Source organism: Bombus impatiens, unplaced genomic scaffold (assembly GCF_000188095.3).
Source record: "Bombus impatiens unplaced genomic scaffold, BIMP_2.2 scf_4016, whole genome shotgun sequence".
Classification (NCBI taxonomy): domain Eukaryota; kingdom Metazoa; phylum Arthropoda; class Insecta; order Hymenoptera; family Apidae; genus Bombus; species Bombus impatiens.
The window spans coordinates 784,415-810,312 of record NT_180435.1 but is presented as its reverse complement, the minus strand read 5'-3'; the positions used below and the strand labels follow the sequence as shown (position 1 = coordinate 810,312).

General features: G+C 47.6%; 4 protein-coding genes across 4 annotated transcripts in view; 1 reads left to right on the top strand and 3 right to left on the bottom strand.

The window, feature by feature from the left end:
- LOC100749148 overlaps positions 1 to 2,422 on the bottom strand; it is a 20,849-nt gene extending 18,427 nt beyond the window's left edge. Inside the window, exon 1 of the mRNA XM_003494873.4 lies at positions 1,954 to 2,422. Within this exon, the coding sequence (XP_003494921.1) occupies positions 1,954 to 2,020 (67 nt within the window). The 5' untranslated portion in view covers positions 2,021 to 2,422. The remainder of the gene's footprint in view (positions 1 to 1,953) is intronic.
- Positions 2,423 to 4,942: 2,520 nt separating this feature from the next.
- LOC100745838 (insulin-like growth factor-binding protein complex acid labile subunit) lies at positions 4,943 to 13,414 on the bottom strand. The gene is made up of 12 exons (XM_003494847.3): positions 12,987 to 13,414; positions 9,737 to 9,992; positions 9,336 to 9,623; positions 9,035 to 9,272; positions 8,673 to 8,919; positions 8,296 to 8,550; positions 7,903 to 8,219; positions 7,492 to 7,789; positions 6,913 to 7,393; positions 6,385 to 6,648; positions 5,966 to 6,194; positions 4,943 to 5,876 (listed from the first exon to the last, which is right to left on the bottom strand). The coding sequence occupies exons 1-12, from the start codon at positions 13,083 to 13,085 to the stop codon at positions 5,537 to 5,539; spliced, it is 3,312 nt and encodes a 1,103-aa protein (XP_003494895.3). The 5' UTR covers positions 13,086 to 13,414; the 3' UTR covers positions 4,943 to 5,536.
- Positions 13,415 to 13,910: 496 nt separating this feature from the next.
- Positions 13,911 to 15,413, top strand: LOC100745714. Its single transcript, XM_003494846.3, has 4 exons — positions 13,911 to 14,233; positions 14,305 to 14,348; positions 14,424 to 14,689; positions 14,753 to 15,413. The coding sequence occupies exons 1-4, from the start codon at positions 14,188 to 14,190 to the stop codon at positions 14,859 to 14,861; spliced, it is 465 nt and encodes a 154-aa protein (XP_003494894.1). The 5' UTR covers positions 13,911 to 14,187; the 3' UTR covers positions 14,862 to 15,413.
- A 311-nt stretch (positions 15,414 to 15,724) lies between these two features.
- On the bottom strand, positions 15,725 to 23,270 carry LOC105682027. Its single transcript, XM_033324599.1, is given in 4 exon segments — positions 15,725 to 18,486; positions 18,556 to 21,502; positions 21,912 to 23,082; positions 23,084 to 23,270. Coding segments are annotated over 4 exon segments (6,081 nt in total). The 5' UTR covers positions 23,173 to 23,270; the 3' UTR covers positions 15,725 to 16,612.
- Between the last annotated feature and the right edge of the window lie 2,628 nt (positions 23,271 to 25,898).

Below are 25,898 nucleotides of genomic sequence, written 5' to 3'. Positions count from 1 at the left end.
GCGAAGATGGTATCCCGCTGGGTATAGCCATCCACATGTTAATTAATAATAAAGTTAAAAAAGATTACCGAATGTCCAGCTAGATAAATTGTAAAGTATAAATTAAATTAAAAAAAAAAATTCGTCGCATAGGAGGAGCGAAAATGTTTTGTACTCGTTTTAGAAGAGGAATCCAGATAAAGTAAAAAAGAGTTGGAAAAGAGTGAGAGGGAGAGAGGGAGGGAGAGAGGGAGGGAGAGAGGGAGGGGGGGGGGGGGGGGAGGGGGAGGGGGGGGAGGGGAGGGGGGGGGGGGGGGGGGGGCGGGGGGGGGGGGGGGGGGGGGGGGGGGGGGGGGGGGGGGGGGATCCGCATCGACAACACGCGGGTCCGTTTCATTCCTTCGCGGATCAGGCAAATTCGCGTTTTTATGGACGCGCGTTAAATAAAAATTAAACAAAGATCCCCTAAATCGAAGAATATCTTTCATACACGTTGCATTCGTGACAAATAAATAGATAGATATTGGAAAAAATGCTTTCGTGAGTCACCGCGCAGTCAAGTCGAATTTCACCTTCTCTTTTCAACGTTCTCCTGCCCACGTGCCAGGAATGCAACCGAGCCGAGACGAGAGAACGGAATGCGAAATCCAGCTTTCCTCCTGACGTAACGAATCGTTAAACGCTCGAGTCAATTTTTAAAGACAAGGACGGACGATGGGTTTTGAACGATTTTCAAATTCGGCCTAGAAAGATAGGAGAGAAAAGGAAAGAGGGCATGTACAGTTGGAAAGTACGTAACACGAAGCGTTGAAAATCACTTTCGTCCTCTTTCCTTCCCTTTCTTTCCCCGATAGAAAGATTGTGCTCGCGTCCAGCATTCCGGACGAGTTCTGCTCGTTGCATGGCGCAGCAAAGGTCGGCTAATCAATTTGGTTGGCTCTCGGACAAGAATTTTAGCCGACGGAACAGAGAAACGCGAAAGAAAATCGAATCCGATCGATCAAGCCCGAGACGACGTGGCCCATTAAGCTCGCGCCGAGGAATTAACTGGAAGAAACGAATTACCACGAGGAAGCAATCGCGAGCGATGCGTCTTCCGTTTGATTACGCAAAAACATGCCGACGCTAAATCAACCGGTACACAGAGTGGTCTCTGCGACCATATTGCGATTTCTATCGTCGCGTCAGCTCGACCAATTTGCGAGGAAATTAATTTTTTGCCAAGCCAGAAGGGACAAAAACCTTTTAACTTTCGCCGTGGACAGCCGTAAACGCGCGGGCAGTTAGAAGCAACGAGTGGCGAATAACGAGACGTATGAAAGGTATCGCGTGATTCATCGGGCAATGTTACTGTTCACGCGTAAATCACGCAAGTTTCCAGCCTTTCGCACGGTATCATCAACGTTCTTACGTAATTTTCCGATGCTTTTCCGCTTGCCAGACAACCATGCAAGCCGTCCTGGGCTAATTTGGAGAATTCTGAGAACACATTCTGAGAGTTCTGATACGCGAAAAACATTCGTAACTCTACTGCGATGTAAAAATACGCGTCAGGTAAACCCGATCGCACGCCGTTGAAAGCAGTTCTCACTTCGCGCAACGTTTCCCTCGTTTCTTGCGAAACGAGACAGTGCAATTACTCTCTCTGCGCCTCTGATCACCGTGGGCCAGAATCGCTACGATTATCGCGTACGTTTCGCGCGATCTTCTCCTCCGCCTGACGGAACAGACAGAAGAAGGAAAAAAGAAAAGGATAGAAATTCGATGGAAACGAAGATCTACGAGACGCGAGAGAGCGTTGCATCGAGGCCGATGCGACGATCGAGTCGCGCGTTTGGCGAGTGAACGTCCGTCGGCCTTGAGCCAGACGTCCACCGTCCGTCCACGTGACGTTTCCTTCGTATCCGGGCCACGTCCCATTTTTTTCGCGAAAATAATCCTTTCCGTAAACAGCTGCACTTTCAACTTGCTCACCGTTTGCTCCTGCCACACTAAGAATATATATCCAGCAGAGGAGCAGCCTTCGGGGTCCGGTCTCCATGTCAAGCTGGCCGACGTTACCGATATTCTACGAATATTCTTGGAATTGAGGGAAAGGGGCGTAAAAGGGACAAGAGCGGGAAAAGGGAGAGAGAACAGGGAAGAAGGAGAAGGAAGGTGGGAAGAAAGGGACGACGCGACGTTTTCGCTCTAACCACGAGAATCTCTCATTTAGTCGGATCGTTGGATCTCCTCGAGAATCAGCTGTCTCGACGTCCTTGGGCGTTCACTTTTAAAGCGATATCGATATTCGTGCGATACGACGCGGTATTACGCGGTATTGCGCGATTCCGATGGAATACGGATAAACACGGAGGAAGAAGCGGCGAGACGCGACGACGCGATCGAGTCGGAGTTGTTCTCCGTGCGAGAACGCGAGAGACACTGACGGGCCCGGGCAGTGGCGGTGGCGGCAGAGTTCGAACCGCACACACCGACACACCGGACCCACACGGTACACGGATCGCGCGCAGCCGGACGTCGACGCGGAACGGGGCAACATCTTTTTAACGGCGCGCACGTGAGATCCGTCCGATGGTACGTTGTGCAGCAGGTACCCTTGCCGCTGATACCGGCATTTTTCGCAACCGCTGGCTTAACCTCTGTCTGGCGGTCCACGCCGGTATCCTGCGATATCCGTCCGAAAGAAACACGGATAAAGCCAATAACGCTGCGGCAGTCTCGAGCTCGCTCCTATCGTACCGGTGAAATTGGCCCGCAGTGGAAACGATCCGAACGTGGTTTTCGACGGGTGAAATATCGTCTCAGGTCCGTATCCCGAGACGGATTATATGCAACTCTCGTTTACCAGAGACGAATGCAGCGATAGACACGGTTCTCCACGAGGATGTAACTTGCGCCGAAAGAAAGGAAGAATTCGCTTTGGTAGAGCGAATTTTCCACGTAACGCGGTCTCGTCGATAGGTTTGAACGTAACGTTTCGCTGTAACGGAGTCAGGGTTGCAAGAGTGTCAGGCTAATTGCTCGGCGGATCGATCGGCGCGCGCGGCAAGATCGATGAGAGCGATACGCTGCAAGAGATTACTCTTTCCTCCCACGAGTAGCTGGCGCGAAGTTGCTGGAGAATCAACGAGCCGTACATTTTGGGCCCGAGGAATCGTTCGATGTTTCAGCCGCGACTGGTACTCTGTATTTTCGTTGGTACTACGAAATCGAGTCACGTAGCCTTTTCGAGGATCCTCCCGTTGCGTTGGAACGCTGCTTTTTATTTTGCAAGCGCGAACTCGCCGTCTCGCCGTAGGCGTACAGGTCCACGAGCAGAGACGCGACGTTGGGCCTTACATGGATCCGGTGTGAGTCACTGCCCAAAGTGGACTATGTAAATGCGTTCAGCCAGTACGAAGAAACTGGTCGCCTGTTTATCGCGCTAAATCTTCCCTTGGAAATCTTCCAGCGTTTCTTTTTTTTTTTTTACATCTATTTATAACTGGCTCTCGCTGCCATGGATATGAACCACGAACCGGAATAAGTAATTGGAAATCGATACGTTGAACGAAGCTGGTCTGCCTGCAAAAATATCCATGATTTATAGAAGGGTGGTCGTTGATCGATAATTAATTATCGCATTAGCGGAGGAAGCGGCGACTGTCGGGTCAACGAAACCGAGGCTCGCCGCGTCTCGTTCGACCGCGAGGATGAGACGCGCATAAATTTATTCAGGCAAAACAGCCTTGGGGCCTTATGGCCGAGCCGAGGCCAGACAAACGGATGTCTGCCTCTGATAGACACTGGCGTCGTTCGTGCTCGCTCGTGCACGATCGTGCACTCTCGTGTACGGTACCTGGACGAGCCACGCCATACTCCAGGCCTCCAGGTGAAAGTGTCCAAGGATTTCGTAACGAGCAACCGATTGCGATTACGCTCGCTACGAGAAATCGTTTGGCTCCGTAACGATCGCCACGGCTCGATGCTAATTGGGCTCCATCCTCGGACACTGCCTCGAAAAACATTCGATAATTAAAGCGATCGCACGAAAGTCTACGACATTTCCGGTAACGTGTTATCAAGGATCCATTCCTACCTTGCGCTAATAGCGCAAATAACAAGATCAGCGACAAGACGGAGAGATAACGAGAGAAAGGAGGGAGAGAAAGATTCGGTTCCGTCTTGTTCTACTCGGATCCCATCTTTCCCCTCGTAATCCAATTTATCCGTTTCTAGTTGTCACAGATTATTATTCCGCACCGAAGAAATTACCGTGGGCAAGCTATCTCGTTTGCGTCCACGTTTCATCTTTTTATTGTTCTGCTCTTTCAAAAAAATCGGGCTAAATCTTAGGATACCATTAAAGTACTCTTTACCATGTTACACGGTCGGTTTTTAAACCGTTTCGTCGCTTTGAGAAAATTCAAGGATACGATGTTCGCTTGGAGTACGGAGCAGGATGAACACGGTTCTTCCTCGAAGCGTTCGCTCGGAATCAAAATTTAAGCATTACGTTGTACCTCAAATATTTGAGAGGAAATTCCTTTGGATTTTTTCTTTTTTTTCTTTTCTTCTTCTTTTTTTGCCAAAAGAATCCACTTTTTTCTCGTCTAATAGCGGATGCTCGAAAAAGTAAATTATCTTTTTTCTTTGCGTAGAGGCGATAACGATCGTGCGCGTTGCGCGTTTACCGATCCAAAGTCCCGTTAATCGTCAACGAAACAGGATGGTCACGTCCCTCCTTGTTACGTATCTGGCGAATTCTGCGACATCGCGAGGAAGACCACCGAACCGAAGGCCGAATAATGGCCGATAGAGCGAACGATAGGAAGGAAGAGCCGAGCGAAACGTGTCGCGTGGATGATCGTGATCGACGCTGACGCCATTAATCTTCCTGGCGGATCGTTTTGCGGAAGCGACAACTTCCACGGGACTTGGGCCTCATTAGAAAGGCCCCGAGCCGTTCCTCTTCCTCCGGGATAACCGTGGATGCTAATTATAACACGCGGAATAATGAAATCATCTTACTACGCGCGGCTCGCGAGCCCGCTGACTTCCTTGAGAACTTTTTCAACCGGGCCTGCGAGAGAAACGCCTTTATTAACGACGGGACAACGCTCCGCGAGGAATTAGGTTCGTGGGATTAGACGACCAAAGTTATTAAGACAAATTGTCCGCTAATCGTCTACAACTCTCAACCACCTAACGATCTCCAATTACCTGCCCTCCACTCTTTTTATCCTTCGTCTCGATCCTATCGTCTCCGATACCGACCGATCGGTTTCGTTCGGTCCCTGCCGACAAATCGCCTGTGTCTCGTGTCATATTTCTTCGTCCAGAGTGAACAACGAGAATCGTAGTACCGATCAGCGACTATATTTTACAAAAATAAATACACGACGGTCAACGTCTTAGCGATGCGTACTGGTAAAACACAACCTATGTACAGCCACGATCCACGCCGGAACATTGATTTACGATCGTATCGTTATTTACACGGTTAGTCGTGGGAGCAGCGAGAGAATCGCGCGAAACATCTAGCACGATGTCGCCGCGCTCTTTTCTTCTGCCATCACGCTAGAGTACCGAAGGACACGGCGATTAGAATCAGGAACGCGTTCACTGCGAACCTCGACGTTGAAGAGTCGAGCCCGTGCTGCGCCAATATCCGACACTGGGAGCTTCGAAAATGCTTCACGTTCCCCTCCGAGTCTCTCGCCAGCACGCACAGCTCGTACTTTGTCCCGGAATCCTGTAACTCTGGAATTTTAAAGGACCTCTCGCTGTAGACGAGATCTTTCTCGATCGCGGACTTGCTGCTTCCAGATTCGCGAACCACCACGTAAAAGTCGCCGATGTCTTCTCGCGACGTCACGTACCACGTCGCCTTCCAGCTCTTGTCCTCCTCGTTGCTGCAAAATAATCGCAGCTGCGTGAAGGAAATGCCAACGCTTCGATCTATGCGAATCCAAGATCGATCGTTCTTTTCTAGAATACGTACTACTCGATATCTCGATACTTTACGTCCGGAGTGATGTCGAACTCGGGATACTCTTTCACTTCCCTCTGACCGCATGCCATCAGATCTTCCGTCACCTCGGTCAGCAGTTTGTTGGCCAGGAAACGCGGACTTTCGCAGCTAACGTTCGACCATTCCTTTGGTATTTCGGTATGAACGTTCAACCATCGTTTCAAGGGCCTCACGTAACAGTCGCAGTGCAATGGATTTCCTGAATAGCAATTGGAAATAATATATACAACGATACCCGATTCTCGATAATAATAATATCTCGAAAAAAGTAATTTCCTAACGACGTTAGCGGTTATTAAAAATAACGATCGATAGAATCGTATTTAACATTTTGCTCTCTCTCTTTCTCTGTGTTAAGAGATATCGATGTTTGGCTACTCGTTCCTTACCATTATATTGAAGCTTCGTGCTATTTTCTATGATCTTCATGAACATATCGTTGAACACTCCGATCGAGTTGGATTTCACGTCGAGAATCTTCAATTTCGCCAACGGAAGGATCTTGTTCAAGGGTACGTGAGTCAGGCGGTTGTGACTCAGGTACAGATTAGTCAAATTCTTCGGAGGATCAAAGATATCCGGTTCTGAGAGGTCGTTGATCTCGTTGTAGGAGAGGTCCAGCGTTCGCATCGCTGTCAAGTTCCCAATCACATCTAGAATAATCGAGAAGGACGAAAAGATATTGAATGAACACCGAAAAAGTAATATAAGTGGTTCGCCGCTTAACTCGATTTAATGTAGCAAAAAATGAAGAATTTTAATCGTCTCCGAGAACCTTCGAAACTATCATCTTTTCACGAAACACAATAATCATCTCGTATCTCAATTTTTTTCAATTCTTTCTTAATCTTTTTTCTTTTTGTGGAAGCTATTGGATTATCGTGAAAATGAATTCGCGGACTCTTCTGTATACTCACATCTTCGAATCTCGTTGATGTTATTATGACTGATATTCAAGTACTGCAACTTTTTCGTTCCTACAGTGAGTTCGTGCGTCAACACAGGCATGGTGTTGTACGAAAGATCGACTTCTTTCAGCCGATAAGGGATCCAAGGATCGTTGGGAAACGTTTTCTTCGTAATAAAAGATATCCTATTGTGACTGAGATTGAGTCTCTCCAGAGACAAACAATCGTCCAGAAGCCCGTGGGTTTTGTTATCCAGTCGTTCCAACTTGTTGTGAGAAAGATCCAAAGATCTCAAAGAGACGAGACTCTGAAACGCTCCATTGGGGATGTGGGTGAGTTTATTGTTCGTCAAATTCAGCGTCAACAATTGCAACAGTCCCTCGAAAGCTCGAGTGCTCACGTTCGATATCCGATTGTTCGCTAGATTCAGTTCGAACACTATTGGAAGACGTCCAAACGCGGACTTTCCCAATTCGGTTAGCTGGTTGTGCTGAAATTATCGTCGGCGTTAAGTTAAATCACCTTGCTCGTCAGGTTGCGACGTGATATTTAACTTAACTTATGATAGCATATAAAAGATCGTTGAACCTGCATATAAAGATACTGCAAGCTAGTTAGAGTGCTTAGTGCCTCCCACGGTGGCCTCGTCATGTTGTTCGACTGCAGGTTCAAAGTCCTCAAGGTAAGCAGGTTTTCGAAGCTGCCATGTTTCAGGTTATCGCCCAATCGATTCCCCGAAAGGTCCAGCGAGAGAAGAGCGTTCATCGTGGGCCATACGTCCATCGTTGGAATTTCCTCCAGCCAATTTTCGGAAAAATCTAAGCTACCGAGAGAAATAGGCAACTGGAAGATCTTCGTCAATCGATTATTCCTGACGGACAGGCTCCTGCAAGTTAACGCGACTTTTTATTCGATGCCATGGTCATCCTCGTTTTTAGATAGTTTAAGCGAATTTGAACGAGTTTTGTTTATTCATTTGTTTGTAAAATCATCGATTACCTGCAGCTTGGCAATCTGGTTAAACTGCCACGAGCGATATCGTTCAATTGATTGTAACTCATGTCCAAGTCCAACAGCGTCGGCAGAGGACCGAACGTGGACGGTTTTATCTTCTCCAGGGAATTGTACGATAGATTTAAGACACGAAGACTGAAGAGAGTCTGAAATACGGCGTTGTGGATCTCGGACAAGTTGTTATGGGACAGATCGATCGTGTGCAGCTCGTATAGCTTGGGAAACGTCTGACGAGGCACCGAATGGATCAAATTGTGCGACACGTTGAGAACTTTCAGCCCGGTCATGTTGTGCAGCGGCACCTGCAATTATTAATGATCGTTTCGCTCCGGATTTCTTAGGGTTTCGATCGTCGAATTATTCGCCTCCGAAAGAGACCTGGTTGACCGCGGTGAATCGATTGTAGCTCAATCGCAGTTCCGTGGCGTAAGTTGCACTGTCGAACGAGTATCTGGAAATATTATCGAGCTTGTTGTGACTTAGATCCAGGATCGTGATGTTGACGCAGTTTTCGAAGGCGCCTGGTTCTATCTTTGAAATCTCGTTGCGCGATAAATTGATCTTCGCCAAGTAAAGATCTTTGAAAGACAGCTTTTCTACCACTGTCACGAAGTTCTCGGACACGTCCAACAGCTGCAACGAAAAACAAATTGAATATTTTGCGTGCGCGTCTGCTTTACGCGGCTTTAAATTGCTCGGATCGTCCTCGAAGCCTCGATCAATACTATTTCTCAGGATATCTACGATACTCGTACCTCTGCGAACTGTAGCTGATTAAACATCTGGAAGTCGATCTTTTTGATAAAATTCCTAGCCAGATCGATGGTACCTATCCTGGTAACAGGGCCAAACGTACCTCTTCCAACGTCGTTTATCTGATTATCGCTCAAGTACAATCTTATCAAAAAGCGCATACCACGGAAGGTATTCGAGTCGAGTTTTCTGATTTTATTGTGGCTCAGATTGAGCACCTTCAGCAGCGAGTTCCTCGCGAACGTTCCCCTACAGACAAAGATATTCGTCGATCGATTAACGCGTTTTCATCGTTCATTCGTATTTGTTTCGTATAGGGAACAAAGCGCCGTTAGCGTACGGGAATCATTGGCAGACAGTTTACCTCTTTAAATCTGAAATGGCATTGTGAGACAAATTGCACCAGCCCATCTTCGTTAAGTCGGCCAAATGAGATCCATCGAGCTTGTTAATCCGATTGTGGGATAGATCTAGATATTCCGTGTCCCTCAAACCCTTGAATTGATTCCTCTTCAGCTCCTTAATCTCGTTGTCGTGAAGATCCAATTTCTTCAGTTTCTTCAGAGGAGCCAACGCTTCCACGGGCAAAGAAGTCAGAGTGCCTACAACAGTAAAATAACTGTGGGAAACCAGAGATACAATTCGTTCGCAAAATAGTACAGTACCGTTGCTGATCTCCAACTTTTCGATTTTAGCAGCCGCAATGCTGTCAGCGAAGCTGTCCATCGGTAGAGTGGAGATTCGATGGCCAACGATACTCAGGATGCTCAAATTGCCTAAAATTTGCAACGCCTGACGCGGGAATTTCTCTAGAGTGCTGTTTATCACGTATAGTTCTTGCAGAGTTCTGTTCACGCCGAGAAAACTGTGTTCTTCTATCAGTCTCAATGGAGTGTCGACGAATCTTAACACTCGAACGTCCAGAGGATAGAGAGCGGGCCCATAAAAACGTCCTTTAATCGTGACATAACGAATGCGATTTGCAAGGTAGCTCGATAGGTAGTACTCGTTCCACGTATTCGCAAAGTGTAAACGCGTTTTTCCGAGAAACAGCGAGCTAGCTTACCTATGTTGCATTTGTACAGAACGAGTTCCTCGATCGGTATGCCCTCGTTGCCTAAATTGGAGAAGGCCAAGCTCAAACTTGCCAAATTGGTGTTCTCACAACGAACATAAAGGCCTCTGTCACTGCCACGAACGCACACGCAAGGATAGACGTACTTGGATTCTTTGGGACATCTAAACCGTGGTCCGGGTGGAACGTAGCCGCCCATGATGGCAGGGGGCACGATCAAAACCCATAGTAACGGGAGAAGTATCATCTGCGGAACGAAACAATGCAGCATTACCGATTAATCTCTCATTCTTGTTGGTTGCCAACAAGAACGCCAATTCCGCCGATAAGAACTCTAACGGGAGCAAGCGCTGTAAATCGTAGAACTTTTGTTAGTCACGGCACTCGTGTTGTAATCGCGCTGTTTGGCGTGAAACGTGAGAAAGTTTTCCCAATGGTCGGTCGATCCTGCGTTAGATTCGCGCCTCGATAACGCGCTTACAGATACCATAAACCACGAGCCAATTAAACTTTTCCCTCGATTCGGAACGCGACCTTCCGATCGACCGTCTCGCCTTTCCATTTTCCCGCTTCTTTCAAAATCCGTGACGCATCCTTTCTAGAAACTTCCTCGTGGACTCTTGTTTTCTTGCGGTTGGAACCGCACCTAATCGAACGAGCAAGTCGCCGTGACAATGGTCTTTGTAGAACCGGTCGATTCCCGTTTGACGAACCGATTACGCGCATCGTCTCTTACGATATCGACTCCACCGAGCTCGCGAGCCTAACTTCCAACTGCTAGAACACATAACGTAAAATCCGAATAACGTAAAAAACACGTTTACGTTACGAGACTGTCGTACGAGCGTCTCGCAGACAAATCGCAGAAAGATAGACGTTTGGGTGTCTAAATAAGCGCAAATCACGGCGAGGCGCGACTAATTTGTTCGCGGATCGGCGATCACCCGGAGGAGCCAGTAGAAACAAAGAAGTCGTAAAGAGACGAATGACCTCGTTGCCACTACTTCCTTGGTATACCGTCTTTACGAGGAATCGCGTGCAACCACTGTTACCCACGTATCGGTTTAGACAGAGTCTCTGCCTGACGATTTCGTCCACGAAGTTGCCGCGATCAAAGATAAACGAGATCTGTTCGCAGCAGATAATCGCGTTAATTAAATTCTTACGAGCTGCAAGCTGCAATTTCGTCTTGTCGTACGATCGGACGTCGCTATGCAAATCTGAGAAGAGCGTGATAGATTATTATTGGCAAGGGAAGTGGGTGATCGCCACTGCATTCTCTGGCTGAAAGTGAAATGCCGCTCCCCGATGCGCGGTCGAACGCAAATCGTACTTTCGTTCGAATAGGTAAAGATCGACGTGGAAAATAGTTGTCCGTCCTTCCCGTCAATGAATTCGATAAATGAAATTTCATAACGGCCACGATAGATAACAATGAATCCGCTATTCGACGAACGAGACGAATAAGATTCGTTTCGTCGATGAATCTTTCCTCGTTTCCGTCTGGTATCCGGTTAGAGGTAGCGTTCGTTGGAGCGCCTGGTCGCTCGGAGAGACAGAACGACAGAAATTCGGGATAAAAAGGCTAGAACCTACTTGGACAAGTATTTAGGAAAATGTAACCGTTCGATCTAGAAATTAGGCCTTTGATCAACCGTTAGATCGTGCGCAGGAGTTTGCCGTAAAGAGGATTCGCGAGAGGAAAGCGTGGGCTAGTAAAACGAGTATTCTTTATTTCGATCGATGCGTTAACGATGGCCTCGACCACGGACGTTTAAGGGGGTCAACGAGAAACGGGAGAATTCCGCGGTGTAATAAAAGATCCCATCAGCCAACAGTCTAAAATCTTACAACTGACTTTATAGCTAATTTTACAGCCTAACGTTTAAAAGGATGAACGCTCGCGAGGCCCACTGACCTGAGAAACGAGCAAGCGTGCTTTATTACGGTTCCAGTAATCTAGTAATTCAGCGAGCGAGGAGGTAAAGAGAAAAGCGGTGATCTAGTTTCGCCGCACGTTTATGCAACGATCGGAACATAATACGAGCCTTCCACGACCGAGCCGGTCGTAAATACGACGCGTAATATGGAAACGCGCTTTCTGTCAGGCGCCAGGCATCTTTTCCACAAAATTATGCAATTCGACGTCGAGCAAATGTACCGATAAATACGTTGTATAATAGGAAGTGCAGAATTTTAGCGAAGCGATACAGGTTAGACGCGCGGCATATCGAAAACACTGTTGGTCCTTTCACTTCTCGCGAAGCGACCTTACCGGTGCAACGACAGCCAATGAACCGAATCATTTTGACTTCGAGCTGACGCTAAAAAAATTTCCTGCACCGGTTCTAATGACGTAATTTCGCGTTTGACACCTGATATTTCACGTCGCCCTTCTATCGATGTGAAATCGGAGAAATCCAAGAACGATGTCGAAAGTAAAACGTCAAAGAATGGCTCGAACCACGCTTGTACGTATTGTATTAATTCGAGGAGGCGTAAACAAGTAGCCGCGCGAATAATCGAGAAGAGATCTAAGCTCGTGAGAAGAAACGTTTCAGTTCCTCCGTCTCGGAAGGAGTAATTCATGCGCGAAGAAAATACAAAAACCACGCTCTACTTTCTGCGCCCAATTAACGTTGTTACGACAGCGTGGCAGGGGAAAACTCGAAACCTCTAGAATAATTTTTAGAATCGTCGGTGTCTCTTTCCCGCTCGTTCCTCATTTTCGCGTTCCTCGTTTTCGCGACGGGGAAGAGGGCGGCGGAAAACGACGTCACACGGAACTTTTCGTTTTTTCCTTTCCGCATCGACTACTTTCAAGGGTATTTTCGTTGAACCAGCTGTCCTTGCAAAGCGAGACTCACCGACGACTAGCGTTAGAAAGAATTCCATCTCTTTCGGAGATAGCCAGCGATAGAAGCTGTTAGTGCCATGAACGGTAGCCGATATCGGGAGTGCCACTCGTTGACACGGATGGGCGAGAAGAAATCGGAATTTTATCGTCGAAAGGAAATGTATAATTACGGAAAAAGTGCGATCACTGGCGCGATAACCGGTAACCCGTATCTCTATTCACGCGTTGAACTCGCCGCAGTTGGCGAATGACGTACAAGCGCACGTGGAACCGCGCAATCAAATAGCACCGCGTTTTTCTTTGATTTCGTAAGGAGAGTTTCGATTAAAATGTTAATTACGTGTATAATCTTGAGGAATCGTGTTCGCATCGAAGATAAAGTACCTTGTGTTGCGGTTCGCGTACGGACAGCACGTTCTGAAAGCACGATGACAGTCGTCGTCTTCGAGTCACATATTCGTCGCTCGACCAGCAGTTTACCATTCGATCCGTTTCACGCGCGCGAAATCGGTACGCAAAGGAGAAGAAGAAAATCACGTAAACGTTTCACCGCGTTTCTGTCTTCCAGACATTCTGCGAGTAGTTCCTGGATGAGGCTGCCGTGAAAACTGAGCCGTGGCTCGAAGCTAAAGAGAAAGGCGGCTCGAGAAGCGAGGCCTCCCTCGTAGGCAGTTGATACGCGCTGTCCTTTCGTGGACACGCGGCTCTCTGACTCTAAGCCCGGAACGTTTCCACGAGACAAGGACGCTAAGGTTGCGCTTCATTGGTTCGTCGCCTCTCAGGGACGTATCGAGGCCCGTTTCTCGATACGTGTGTTCGATATTCTCTCTTCTTATCGCGATTGTAATCGAACGCTTTAGAAAAATCGTTAACCAACTTTTAGTTTAGAAAATAATACTCCGAATCGTTTTCCCGTGACCTTCCGTTTACGTATATACGTATACGTTAGAGAAGGAGCTGTCGGAGGAAAGCGGCGTTTAAGATGGAAGAAAGTGGAGAACGATGGCCGCGATTGGTCGACGCCGGTGAAAGTCGCTTGGAACAACGACTTCTTTACGAGCCAGTGACATCTATCGGTACGTAAAATTAATCGTACAGAGATTTTCGATCGATGTTATAGACAATTTCAACGACGAGGGTAAGAGCGATGAAAAACTTTCGAACCGCGTAACGTCAAAGGACGTTAAATCAAGCGCATTACCGTAAATCGTTTTCGCAGATGGAGTAATCTAGTTGAATCTATTTTCACCGGTGGATGTCTCGTACGTCTTTGACTTTTTGAACGTGTATAGATTCGATTAGTTGGCAGTTTGTAAAACTTCGTCAAATAATAACCGGATATCCCGGTTAGCGAGCGTTTAAAGTATAACGAGAAACAGCGTTACGCTCTTCGAGAAATTACTCGCTCATTAAGGTCGATAAGTTGTCTGAATAGCACGGTTCAAGAACCAGGAGTGCCAGTAAAGACAGCTACCGCATCAGCCGAGTATCGTCGAATCGCACGCGCAGAGATCGCGATTCGCAACGAATACCGCAAAAACCAATTACGCAAACGCCTCAGATTCTTTCGGAAATTTGTAAAAACATGCGTTCTTCCACCATATTTATCTCGAAGATTCTGCTATGGACTCGTAAGTAAAATACATTTCCAATCTCTTTGAAAAACGAATTTTTCTTTGCGAAAGGAATCTCTGTTTTGCAGGGCTGTTGGTCGTCGTCGTCGCTTTACCAACTCTGGGTTACGTCGTACGTTGTAAATTGCTCTTTCGCGTGGCGAATTAAAATTTGAAAAAAAAATAAAGAGATGTTTCTTCTCCCTAGGATCGACATCGCTTAGAGACTTACGAGGACCTGTCCGAAGAAACGAGCGATTTCGACGTTTTCGATAATCTGACTTTCCGATTTTCCTGCGAGGGTAAACCGGTCGGTTTGTACGCAGACCTGGACTACGATTGTCGAGTTTTCCATGCCTGTGACGACTTAGGCAAAGGTTTCCCCGTAATTTGTCCAAACAATACCTTGTTCGATCAGAGAGAACGCGTGTGCAGCGACGAAGAACACATTGACTGCGATCGTGCGAACGAATGGTAAATAATCGCAGTTTGAATGTCTCGATGTATAAGCGATCGACGTTTGTAAATTTGTCGTAGGTTCTATTTAAACGAGCTACCTTTCTCCGTGGAAGCGACGGAAGAAAATCACACCCTGTCGGAGGAGAAAGAAGAGATACCTTCTGTGCTGCCCCTTCTGCTAGCGTGACGCCTAAGAGATTAAGACGTCGCATAAGTATTACTTTGCGTTTACGTTTATCGAGAACGTGACGAGTTTATGCCTGCGAAATTTCTATATGGTAATAAACGCGCGTCTCTTAGGAAATCAACGTTCAACCTAGCTATTACATATACAGTGACAAGTATGCAATTACGTACACATATTTCCGACGATATATTTTACTTATATTTTTGCCTAAAACGATATGTATTCCTGTGATATAAGTTTAGAAATAAATAGTATAACGATGGATCGCCGGAACACCGGCTTAATAGGCTGATCGTATCTTTTTCTGTGCCTTAACGGCGGTAGTAATCGTTTAATAATATGAAATACGTGGCAGTCCAACATTCACCCAATTACCTATCTGAAGCACCGATCTTTGTGAAAGAACCGTCGTATATGCAACGTAAAAACATTCTTCTCGCGTATGTCGAGACTTTGCAAGGGTTCGATGCACGATCCTTCCCCCCGTTCCCTTCTATAGTACGACTAATTTAAGATACAACGTCCGGTAGGATTTTTAATCTTTAAAGCGTAGAAAAAGAAGGAGAAGAAAATAAAGTAGCCGATGTACGGGAAATAAAGAAACGAGGTAAAATCGTATTCGTGCGAACGTCGACTGTTCGGATCGTGGCCCTCCGAGTGCTTGAAATTGCGGCCAACGTCGTTCCTCGCGGTCCCGATAAGCCGTACGATCAAATATCCATCTTCTTAATCTCGATATACGTCTGTTGGTGCAGCTCGTTTTAGTTTTTCTTTAGAGGGAAGGAGCGAGGCGCTCGAGACAGCAGCAATTACGTTACTCGCGCGCATCCCGCGATCCTTATCTTGAAAAATTAGCACCGGCAACAGAAGGATCGATAAAAAGCGGTAACCAAGTCAGAGGTGGTAGTAGGAAGGAAAACAGGATGGGTGGATTCTCAAGCGTTTTTTTATTCTTCGTAAAGGTAGATATTGCGAGAAACTAGCGAGAATCGCTGGCAGTCGCTTAGCAGCCAAGGCCTTTACAATATACGTATACCACCTACGCGTTGTCCTTAGTTATTGAGCGCAATTCGATTATACGCGAATCGATAAGAGAACAGCGCGATCAAGATATTGTGTTACCCTTCACCATTAAACCCTCCACGAACGAACAAGAGCTGATACGAATTTTATTTAAAATAAACTCGTCGAAACGTGTCGATTCTGAGCTACATTTGTTCCTAACTAAGATCGAGTCTCTGCAGTCCGTGCTGTTAAAATGTCTATGTAAATATGTATTTATTTCGTAGGAAGACCGAGTAAGAACGCCGACGATCGGATCGTCGTCGACCGCGTTAAGGAAGAAAATTAAAGCTAGCCCAATACAACGTTCATTGTTATTCAGCCTTTAAGGTAAACGAACGACGAACCCTCGACCGACCAAGTCGATACGCCTTAACTCTTAGTAGATCAAGCGCCGTGCGTCAACTACAATTCTACCATAGCGTAATCGTAATCAGTAACCGTAGAACCCTCTTACTTGTTTAAAACTGGCTCGTAGGCTAGCCTATGCACCCCGACTCCAGATAATTCGACTCCTGTTACCAAGAAATCCGGAATCCTCGAACATCGCTTACTCTTATCGCTACATCTATCAAAATCGCTACGCGTGTAAGAGATCTAACGAATATCGCGTGAAATTTCATCGCTCCACTATCCGATACGATATTGCAACAACGATCGTAGTGTAAATTAGTTATCTATAACGATGGCTATCCGTAGTAACGAGAACCGGATTCGTATTGAGCAGGCCAAGAGATTCCTGGTCCGTTCTTATCGTTGTCGTAAACGTACTTAATTTTTGGATGACCGCTCGATCCGAAGAAAGAATCTCGAATCATTCCGAACATAGCCGTTCCGAGAGCCATATTGCTGATCATTCCAGCCATCGACGCGGTTGCACGCGCATGAGCCAGGGCCATTTGAAGCAAAAAAGACAGCACCAGTCCGAATCCTGGCATCATCTGCGTCATCTTCGTCTTGAAAGCCTTGCCCATGTGAATCATCGAATTGGTCACCTTTCTCGACACCACTTCCTCGTGTAAACGCGGCAGTTGAACGACCAGAGTGGATCTCGCGTCTTTCTGATTTTCCTCGATGATTTTGTTATCCCCGACGTTGTCGAAACTTTCCACGTTGGAGTCGCCCTTGGACCGTCTGTCCGAATATTTCTGTAAAAAAGATTTGAAAAAGTTCTTAGCTCGTTTCTGTCTTTGTCTCTGTTCCTGATCCCGCGACGACTCTTTCTCGAAATCGTACGCCACTTGGCTCTTCGTCGGTAAAACTTTCAGCTCGTCGGAATCTTTTCCAGACTCCAAAGACACGATGTCTACTTCCCTTATCGGCTCTATCGGACCTGCTCTATCGTTCTCCGTTTTTTCCATTCTAAACTCGGCATCGAGAGATTCTATTTCGCCGGCAAGTTTGTCGTGCAATTTCGTCCCAAAGAGAACTCCGAAAGCATCGTACGCGTCGTCCGAAGTATACTTGGTATCGTCTCTATCGTTCTCTATCTCCGAATCGTTCGGTCTGATCCTGTCGAGAAACAGCGTGATGATCTCGTCGTCGTCTATGGATCTCTTAATATCAACCATCTCCTCGCTGTTCTTCAAGAGCTGAATATCAGTTTCTCTCGAACCTTCTATGCTTCTCTCCCTTTTCTCCTTATCCTTCTTCGCTCTGTCAGCTTCGGGTCGTTGGTCCAAAACTTCCTCCATTATGTCGCTTATGATCGTCAATATACTAGGAAGATTCTTGTTATCCTTGAGTTTCGCTCCTCTACCTTCCCTGAACCCGGAGAAGCTGATTCCCAGCTGGTTATTCCCATAGCCCTTGATCTTCAGATATCCTATGTCCGTTTGAAACTTGTCCTCCGCCAGCTTCCTGTACCAGTCGAGTAAGAAGCTCTCGATCGATTCCTTCCTTTCCAGCAGCCTCTGCTCGAAGTCGGTCGTCGACATGCCGAAGAAATCGCGCACCTGGCTGTCCGTGTCCAAGTAACGCCCCAAGATACCGAAACTCGGTAGAGACGGAAGATCAGGAAGAGAAGGCAGATTACTGACGACAAGCGGCCAAACGAAGATACCCAAGCATCGTATGAAGCTGAGACTCAGAAGACACTGTATAACCTGCTGCGTAACTCCTTTGCTCGATGGTCGATCTTCCAAGTCTTGGATAATCTTCAAGATCTCGTACTGGTCGGCGGTCAAAGAATTTCTCATCGTGGAGTTCAACTTGTCGACGAGATACTGTTCCGATTTGGAGGGACTCGCGTTGGTGAATCTCAGATTCTCCTTCACTCTGATCAATAACCGAAGGTACTCGGATTCCGTGATGTTTGGCAATGCCAGGGTCGACGATTTCGAAGACGCCAAGCTATCCGCCGTGTCCGCTTCTTCGTTATCGTAATAAGAGCCGAGGACGTCTATGGTGCTCCTACGTTCTCTACTTTTAACTTCTTCCGACGATTTTGAATTGACAGTTGCTGCTTCTCCACCAGTATCGGATAAGTCGACCTTCTCGTTGGAGATGTCTATGAGGATGCCTGGCGGTTGGTTTGCGTATCCTGGGACGGCTCCGTCATTGTCTGTAAAGATAGAAAGAATTAGATATAATTCCGATAGCTTCTATAAATATCGATCAACGATAGATTCACCTACTGACGGCGTGATCGTTGGATCTCCTTCCGATTTGCCCTCCTGGGCTTCCGCGCGCGAATTGCTTTGCGAATTTTGCGACTCTGATCGTGCCGCGAGTTCGCCAGCCTGCGTCGACAACGTGGGAAACTCGGTCGACGGCTGGGAAATTCCGGGAAAATGTAAAATCCCTGGTAGTTGAGAGATACCTGGAATGTTAGCGGCGATGGAACCAAAGTCTGGCAGACCGGGAATCTGTACGATGCCGGGGAACTGAGAAAACAAATCGCTGATGCTGGAAAAGTCAGGCAATGAGAAACTGTATTGTTTGAGAATTGGCCAGATGACGTTGTTCGTGCAAGCTACGAAACTGTAACCCGTTATGCAATTTTGCATTCGCGCGACGTAAGATTGTCTAGCCGTGTCTGGTATTCCTCTTTCCGCCAATCTGATGATATTTATCTGTCTCTTGTTCAAACTGGAAGCAACAGAATCGGTTACATTTAAATACGATCGCTCCAATTCCGGACTCTTGCTCAAAATGTCGGATAAGATGTTCTCTATTTTCTCCTCAGCTTGCTCCAAAAGTTCCGCTTCTTTGATCGAACCAGCTTGAGAAGCCTGCACCGCGGGACTGGAAGGCTTCTCCGACAGGAGAACTTGAAAGTTGATGGAACTGGAACTCGACTCGCCAGGCAGATTCTGAAGAGTACCGAAATTCGGGAAGCTGGGTAGCCACGGATAAAACTTGGCGATCGTCGGCCAAGTAACGTCTCTGCTACATTCCAAGAAGTTTCGTTCCTTGATGCATGGCTTGATATTCTCGATATATTCGAGCCTCGTGGCAATCGGCAACAAATTCTCCGCGATATTTATAATATTAATCTGATGCTCGGACAGATGCGGCGAAAACTCTTGCGTTCTTACCGGAGCTGGCGAACCGGCTAAATTAGGAATAGAAAATTGAACAGCTTTCAGGATGTTGGATATGATGGTCTCTGGCAATTCGTTGTAAATTGGAAAGAATCTGGTGTCGGTTATGGTCACTTTGGTGTCCCCGTGCTGTCCTGTCTTCACGTCGGTCTCTGAAAGAGCCGGTATATCGGAACTAGAGCTAATCTCCGTTAACGTGGAATTAGAGACGGGAGTGGGCGAACCACTGGGTCGTACGCTGCTCACGATTCCAAAATCCGGGAAATTCGGCAACCAGGGAAAATAGATCAACAGCGTCGGCCAAACCACGTCCCTGGTGCATATGAGAAAGTTTTCGGCGCGTAAGCACGAGAGCATCGCGTTGACAAAATTGGGTCGAACATTGTCTGGAAGCAAAGTATCCACGATACCAATGATATTCGCCTGTTGCACGGTTAGCAAGTCGAGGAATTCCTGATTTTTGGTCGTGAAACTGGAAGTCGCTGAAGTGGATTTGATGGATTGCAGTTGAACCGATCGGAGAATGTTATAAATCACAGACTCTGGAAGCTCGGAGAATATTGGGACAAATCTAGTGCCTGACACGCTGATTACCGGTACGTTGGGTACTCTGTTTCGCGATTCCTTGTCTCTGAAGAAGATACCCGCCACCTTTTCTTTCTCCACGTTCGACGCGACCCGTTCTTGTATCAGAACCCCGGGATTTATCGAGCTTTCCTCGATCTCCGTGGATCCTTGCGGATCAACTGGCTCCTTCACGCGATCGGGAACCTCGGATTGCGGGAATTCGGATAAAGTCGGCTGGTACTTTGCGATCGTTGGCCATATTACGTATCTGGCGGCGTCGATGAAATCGTTGCTCTTCTGAAGATAGGAAAGAAACTCGGTGATGAAAGTTGCGCGAGCAGACGGCGGGAGGAGAGATTCCGTCAGGTGTAAAATTTCGATTTGCCTCTTGGTAAACGTAACGAATCTCACGGCGTTCCCCGTTAAAATAAACGACGGTATCTCTCTGGCCTGCTCGTAGGATTTCGTAAGATAGACGTTCTGTAGGATCTCCAAGATCCTGGTCTCCAACTGGTCGGAAGATCGTAACAAAGTTCCTCGATTCTTCAGCGACGAATAAGCCGGTGCCTCGGTATTCTTTGGAACGGTAGTTGCTCCGACGGGTACGTAGAAGTTGAGATTGGAATAGGCGTTGAGTTGTGGAACGTAACTACCAACGTCCGACGACAGCTCTGCACCCTGAAACTCCGGCATGAGACTGAAAATGTCCGGAAGAGTCGGAATGAAACGTTTGACCGTTGGCCAGGCTGAGTATTTGAAACAAGAGAGATAGTTGTACTCCTTCATGCATCTGACAGTCTTCTGAACAAATTCTGGCCGATAAGAGATCGGGATCAATTGCTCGGCCATGTTGATGGTTAATAATTGATCCTCGGGTATCAGAGTTACATACGTATCCATCGATTGATCCAGAAAAGACGGCGAAGTGGATATACGTGGCTGTTCCTTTAGCGTATTTTGAAGAACCTGGATGATGAGCGCCTCCGGTCTAGGCTTCCTCGTTCTGGTACCATCGGCGTCCACCACTTCTGGCAGCTCGCCGATGTCTTCCGAGAAGCTGGGGAAGGGGAAAATCGGATACTGCGGAGACAGATCGGCGATCGGATACCAACATTGATAATCTGGAAAAGCGGGCAACGCTGGGAAGTATTGTTTGACCAAAGGCCACGCAAAGTACTTGACGCAACTAAAATATTCGAATCTTCTGACGCACGAAAACATCTTGTCGGAATATTCTCGGCGCAAGGCTTGAGGTAAAAATTTCTCGGCCATCTGGAGAATAGTCAACTGATCGAAAGTGAGCAATTCCTTCAGAGTGTCGTTTTTCGGATCGATGTAAGAGACCAGCGTTTCGTCGTTGGGATACGATTCCAGAGCGTCCTGCAGGATGTTGTACACCGCGACGTCCGGGGTGAGAAGCCTGACTCGATGAAGATCCTCGACTCTGCCCGATTTTTGCTTGTTACCCTGAAACACGTCAAACGCGTTTATCTCGATTGAAAGGACGCGCAAACATTGACCGATCGATTCCGGAAGATCGTCCATCGCGAGCGGCCAAACGAAGATTCGCGTACAGTTTAAGACACCGTGCCGTCGAACGCACTCTGTCGAGTTAACGATCAAGGCTCTGCCAGCTACCAATAGGTCGGCGCGTCTGATTGTTCGCGACTGAATCTCGGTTAAGCCGAGCTCGTTCGTATCGCTCGCGTAAGACTCGAACTCAAGACTCTAACGCGTCTAGCAACCGCTTCTTCGTCAATACGAACGCGCTATCCTCGATCTGGCTTTGCAAAGAAATGGCCCGAGCTTTCCACCGTTTAAGAAAACTATACACCTCCGCCGATCGTTTAGCGTCTGTTAGTTTAATATGTTTTACCTTGTTCGCGTTCCGAAGCTTCTCCTCGTTAAAGGCGAGCCACTCGTCCGTCTCGATCTGCCGTTTCGAATTTAAGACTTTGGCCTCGTCTATCTTGTCGGTCTTCCGAGCGTCGAGCGCGTCGTCGCGAATCGATATCAACTTCTTTATCTGTCCATCGACGATCGATTGCTGTTCCCCATCGGATATCTTCTTCTCCTCCGCGTTCAAGTAAACGGTGGAACTCTTACGTTTCGATTTACCTCGTGGCTCGACGAAAGATCTGTATTCTCTATTCGCGAAAAACTCTTTGCCTTCTTCGGAGACCGCACTTTCGTCCGACGAGTATTCCTCTTCGCTTTTGCTATCGTCGTCTTCGAGCTTTCCCGATTTTCGAAAGTAATTGGGAAGCGGTTGTTTCGATTTTTCGTCATCCTGGACGCGACTCCCCTCGGCATTCGATATCTCCGATTCTTTAGGCTCGATCGCTTTTACGGAGCCTTTGTACTCTTCGTTGCCGTGGCGCGCGTCGAACGGGCCAGGCGCAACACCATCGGCGTCCACTTGCGAATCGAATCTCCTGATTCCCTCGTCCGTAGCTTCTCCGATCTGTCCAACCGGAATTCCTTCGCTCTCTCGAACCTCGGATTTACCGACCAAAGCAACGTCGTTCCTTCTACGCTTTTTCACCACACCAGCTTCCTCGTCTTCCTGTTTCAACACCTCGCTGCTACCCTCGTCACTCGCTCCAACCACGTCCACCGCCTTCTTCGTCTTCCGATTCTCCCTTTTCTTCCTCGACTCTCCTTCGGACACTGCGAAATCATCATGTCCCTGACCACCGCATTTTATGATCAGCGATTCGAAAATGTCTTCGATGTCCTCCTTCGATTCTTGCGACTTGGCCTCGTTGATCTCCGTCAAATTTATTCCACCAAAGTCGTCTTTCTTTGCGCCCGGCGAAAGTTTGGCAACTGGTCGAGCCTGGTTCTGTTCATCGTGCGATACACTGCGTGGTTGGCCAACGCGGAGAACGAACAGTAGAAGCAGCAGACAGAGGAAAGATCGAGGGAAGAGATGGAAGGTCCTTGTTGGCTGTAGGCGTCGCGAGTCGAGTGCTCTCATGGTCGCGGTCGAGAGGCGAATGTCTCGGCCACTTGTGAGCCGGTCTATGGTCAACCATGGCGGAGGTATGGTAATACATATAGCGTCGTCCGGGACGCAGCGGAGGAAGATGCTCGTGAGAGTGTACGTACAGGCTCAACCAACGAGACGCGGGCATTCACGAGACTGTGTGAATAGGCAACAAGCCGGGAATTTCCATTTTTATGCTGCCCCTCTACGAGCGAATCGAGTTCGCGGTCTAACGGGTGTAGATGCATTTACCTTTACGTTTCTTACCGATTCCATCGGCAGCGAAGGAGATTCGCAGAATCATTCCATTAAACGACTCTACCGGCGTGCTCCTTCGCGAGCAGAACATTTTCAGGGTTTGAAGGAACTGCGCGCGTTTTGTGCAACGTTTTCTAGCCAATAGATAGAATCCTATCATGAATGGTCGTTAAAAACTCTATCGTACGGATAATATCGCTTCTCTTTTATGGCTCGACGTCCAGCGTGGCTGAAGCAACGAGTCGCTTATACCGGTCGCCGACCGCTAATGTGTCCAGCTCTGTTTCTTCTTGCGGCCGAACGGTAATGAGCCATTCAACCTTGAGGCAGTGGTGCTTGGAAAATAACGCCAAAGCCTCTTACGATTCTACTCTCCACTACTCGTCCCTCGTTTCCTAGCATTTCCGCCATTTCTGTTGGACTAACAGAATCGTGGATCGACGCGAGTCAAACGGAGAAAAGATAGTCGGCTAGACTCCGCGCAGAACAGCCAGGAACGGAATTCGGATCGACCCGCGACTATCGACACGGAGAATCCAGATTCTCCTGCGAAATATCGAAATCTGATATTTCGTCCTTGTTTTTCCGAACGATAAGACCGTACTTTCGATGGGAAAGGGAAATTAAGCGACAGTCGGCTTATCGGACGAGCTGACCTCGAAAAAACTTGCTTCTTGGAAGCGAAGAACGTTCTACGCCGGTAAAAAAAAAGTCATTTATCAGTTTCTTTTATCCTTATCGTATTCTTAAAATACCCGTAGCGAGGCTGGCTTTTAAAAGCTCGCCGCGATCGAGCACAACGTTCGAGCGGGCAAACGTTGCGAGAGAGGGGAGCAAAAAGACGGCGAGGGAAGAAGAAGTCGCGGCGAAGAGACCGGAGGATACAGCTCGAATACGGTCGAAGCCGGGTTTCAAGTACATCTTTAATACGGCCTTTCTGGTTCTGGTGCAAGGGGTTGGATTTTTAGTCCTTGAGCGCGAATCGAGTCTAGAAGGGACGGCAGGGAGAAAGAGGAGTACCCGGCAACAGGATACGGCAGGGTAAAGAATTTTTACGACGCGCATTATTTTCCAACATGGCCTCCACTGTTTCCTTCTTCGACTTACGCTTCTCTCTTTCCTTCCATAAAGAATTCGGATTCACCTCGCCATGCCGATGCAGTAAACCTGTACCGCTTTTCTTCCTTTTATCCGTCCAATGCCACCTTCGTTCTTAAGGTGTATTCACAACCGCGTCGACTCTGATTTTACTAGCAATAACCGCGTCCGCCTCGCCGCCGCAAATCCATATCATGCAAATCGCTGCTTTCGCTCCTTTACTTTTACCATTTTCTCCGCGGAATGTTTCACGCTTCCCAGCTCCACGTTATGTCATCCGATTATTCGCGAGATTTTACGTCGACGCGTAACGCGTAATACGTCTACCGGGTTGCCAATAAATTTCTCCCTGGTTAACTACCTTTAGAATCGCCCTCTTTTTTCATTAGAAACTTCTTCTCGCTTTAAGCAATTACGATCTTCCTCTCGATCTACCGATCACCGCTTTCTCCGGTTCTTTCTATGTGTCGTCCAAACGCGTGAAAACTAAAATGCATCGTTGCGCCGTACTGCGTCAGCATCGATCGAATAATCGAATCGACGCACCATGCGCTGGGTCTATCTCGATCCGTATTTTCGGACTGTCCTAGACTTGAGGTATCGGAGATACTCGGATGCCTGCAAGATGTGTGCGCAAAGCAAACGTTACTTGATCTCGTATTTAATTTTACGAGTAAAGAACAGCTTCTATCTAGACGATAGAAAAAAGATGCGTATGGATCGATATCGACCCATCGAAGCTTCCACAGGACCATCCGGATCCATTTGTACTCATTGGTTGCTTCGTTGGGAACGTTATTATAGATTGTAATTTCTTCGAAATTGCAGACCACGTTTATTACCTTCTTCGCTGCGGAAACAGCTGCTCGACTGCGTTAAATTAGCAGGGCCGTGAAAGCCATTGAAAACGTAATGGACAAAGACGTTCTATAGTTACCGCCTCCTTCGTTTCGTATTCCTTCGACGGTTTTAAGGAAAAGAGTCTTCTTCTCCACACTCGAACAATAATCAACGATGGATGAACGCGTATGGTGTGGCTGACGCGACGATCCTCGGCTATGGGATTCCACGGTCGAGCAGTTCCATGCGAGGCGAGCAATGTACGGATGATCGCGGGACAGCGACCATGAAAGTGGGACATGATGTACGTTGGACGCAGGAAAGATTCCGAACGACTCGCGAAGGGACTGCCAGCTTTGACCCTGGAATGCCGCGATCCTACGTTTTGTCCCAATCGATCGATTCAATTTTCTTTTTCGAAACGGAAATGTTCTTCTTCCTGACGCGTCCTCTTTTCCAAAATCTTCCAACGATCATCGCGAGAAAGGAGAAGGGCGATACGGGATCGGTGGGTAGAAGCATGAAAAATTGCAGCCTGGTAAAAGCGACGAGGCTGTGATCGCGCTGGATACGCCGGCGAAGCTCGCGGCACGTTCTAACAGCGTTCTCCAAAAGTGTTTCAACGGCGGCGCGTCCACGAAATCGACAGTCGAGGAGGAAATTCGAGGTAGTGCGCAG

Bases quoted from the DNA above. Each gene is read 5' to 3' on its own strand.
- LOC100745838 (XM_003494847.3), bottom strand. From the start codon at position 13,085: ATGGTAAACTGCTGGTCGAGCGACGAATATGTGACTCGAAGACGACGA. The intron at 7,394-7,491 runs GTTCAACGATCT...CGATAATTTCAG, and splicing joins TGCAGTATCTTTATATGCAG to CACAACCAGCTAACCGAATT. The intron at 6,195-6,384 runs GTAAGGAACGAG...ATTGCTATTCAG, and splicing joins CACGAAGCTTCAATATAATG to GAAATCCATTGCACTGCGAC.
- LOC100745714 (XM_003494846.3), top strand. From the start codon at position 14,188: ATGCGTTCTTCCACCATATTTATCTCGAAGATTCTGCTATGGACTC. The intron at 14,234-14,304 runs GTAAGTAAAATA...TCTGTTTTGCAG, and splicing joins GAAGATTCTGCTATGGACTC to GGCTGTTGGTCGTCGTCGTC. The intron at 14,349-14,423 runs GTACGTTGTAAA...TCTTCTCCCTAG, and splicing joins TACCAACTCTGGGTTACGTC to GATCGACATCGCTTAGAGAC.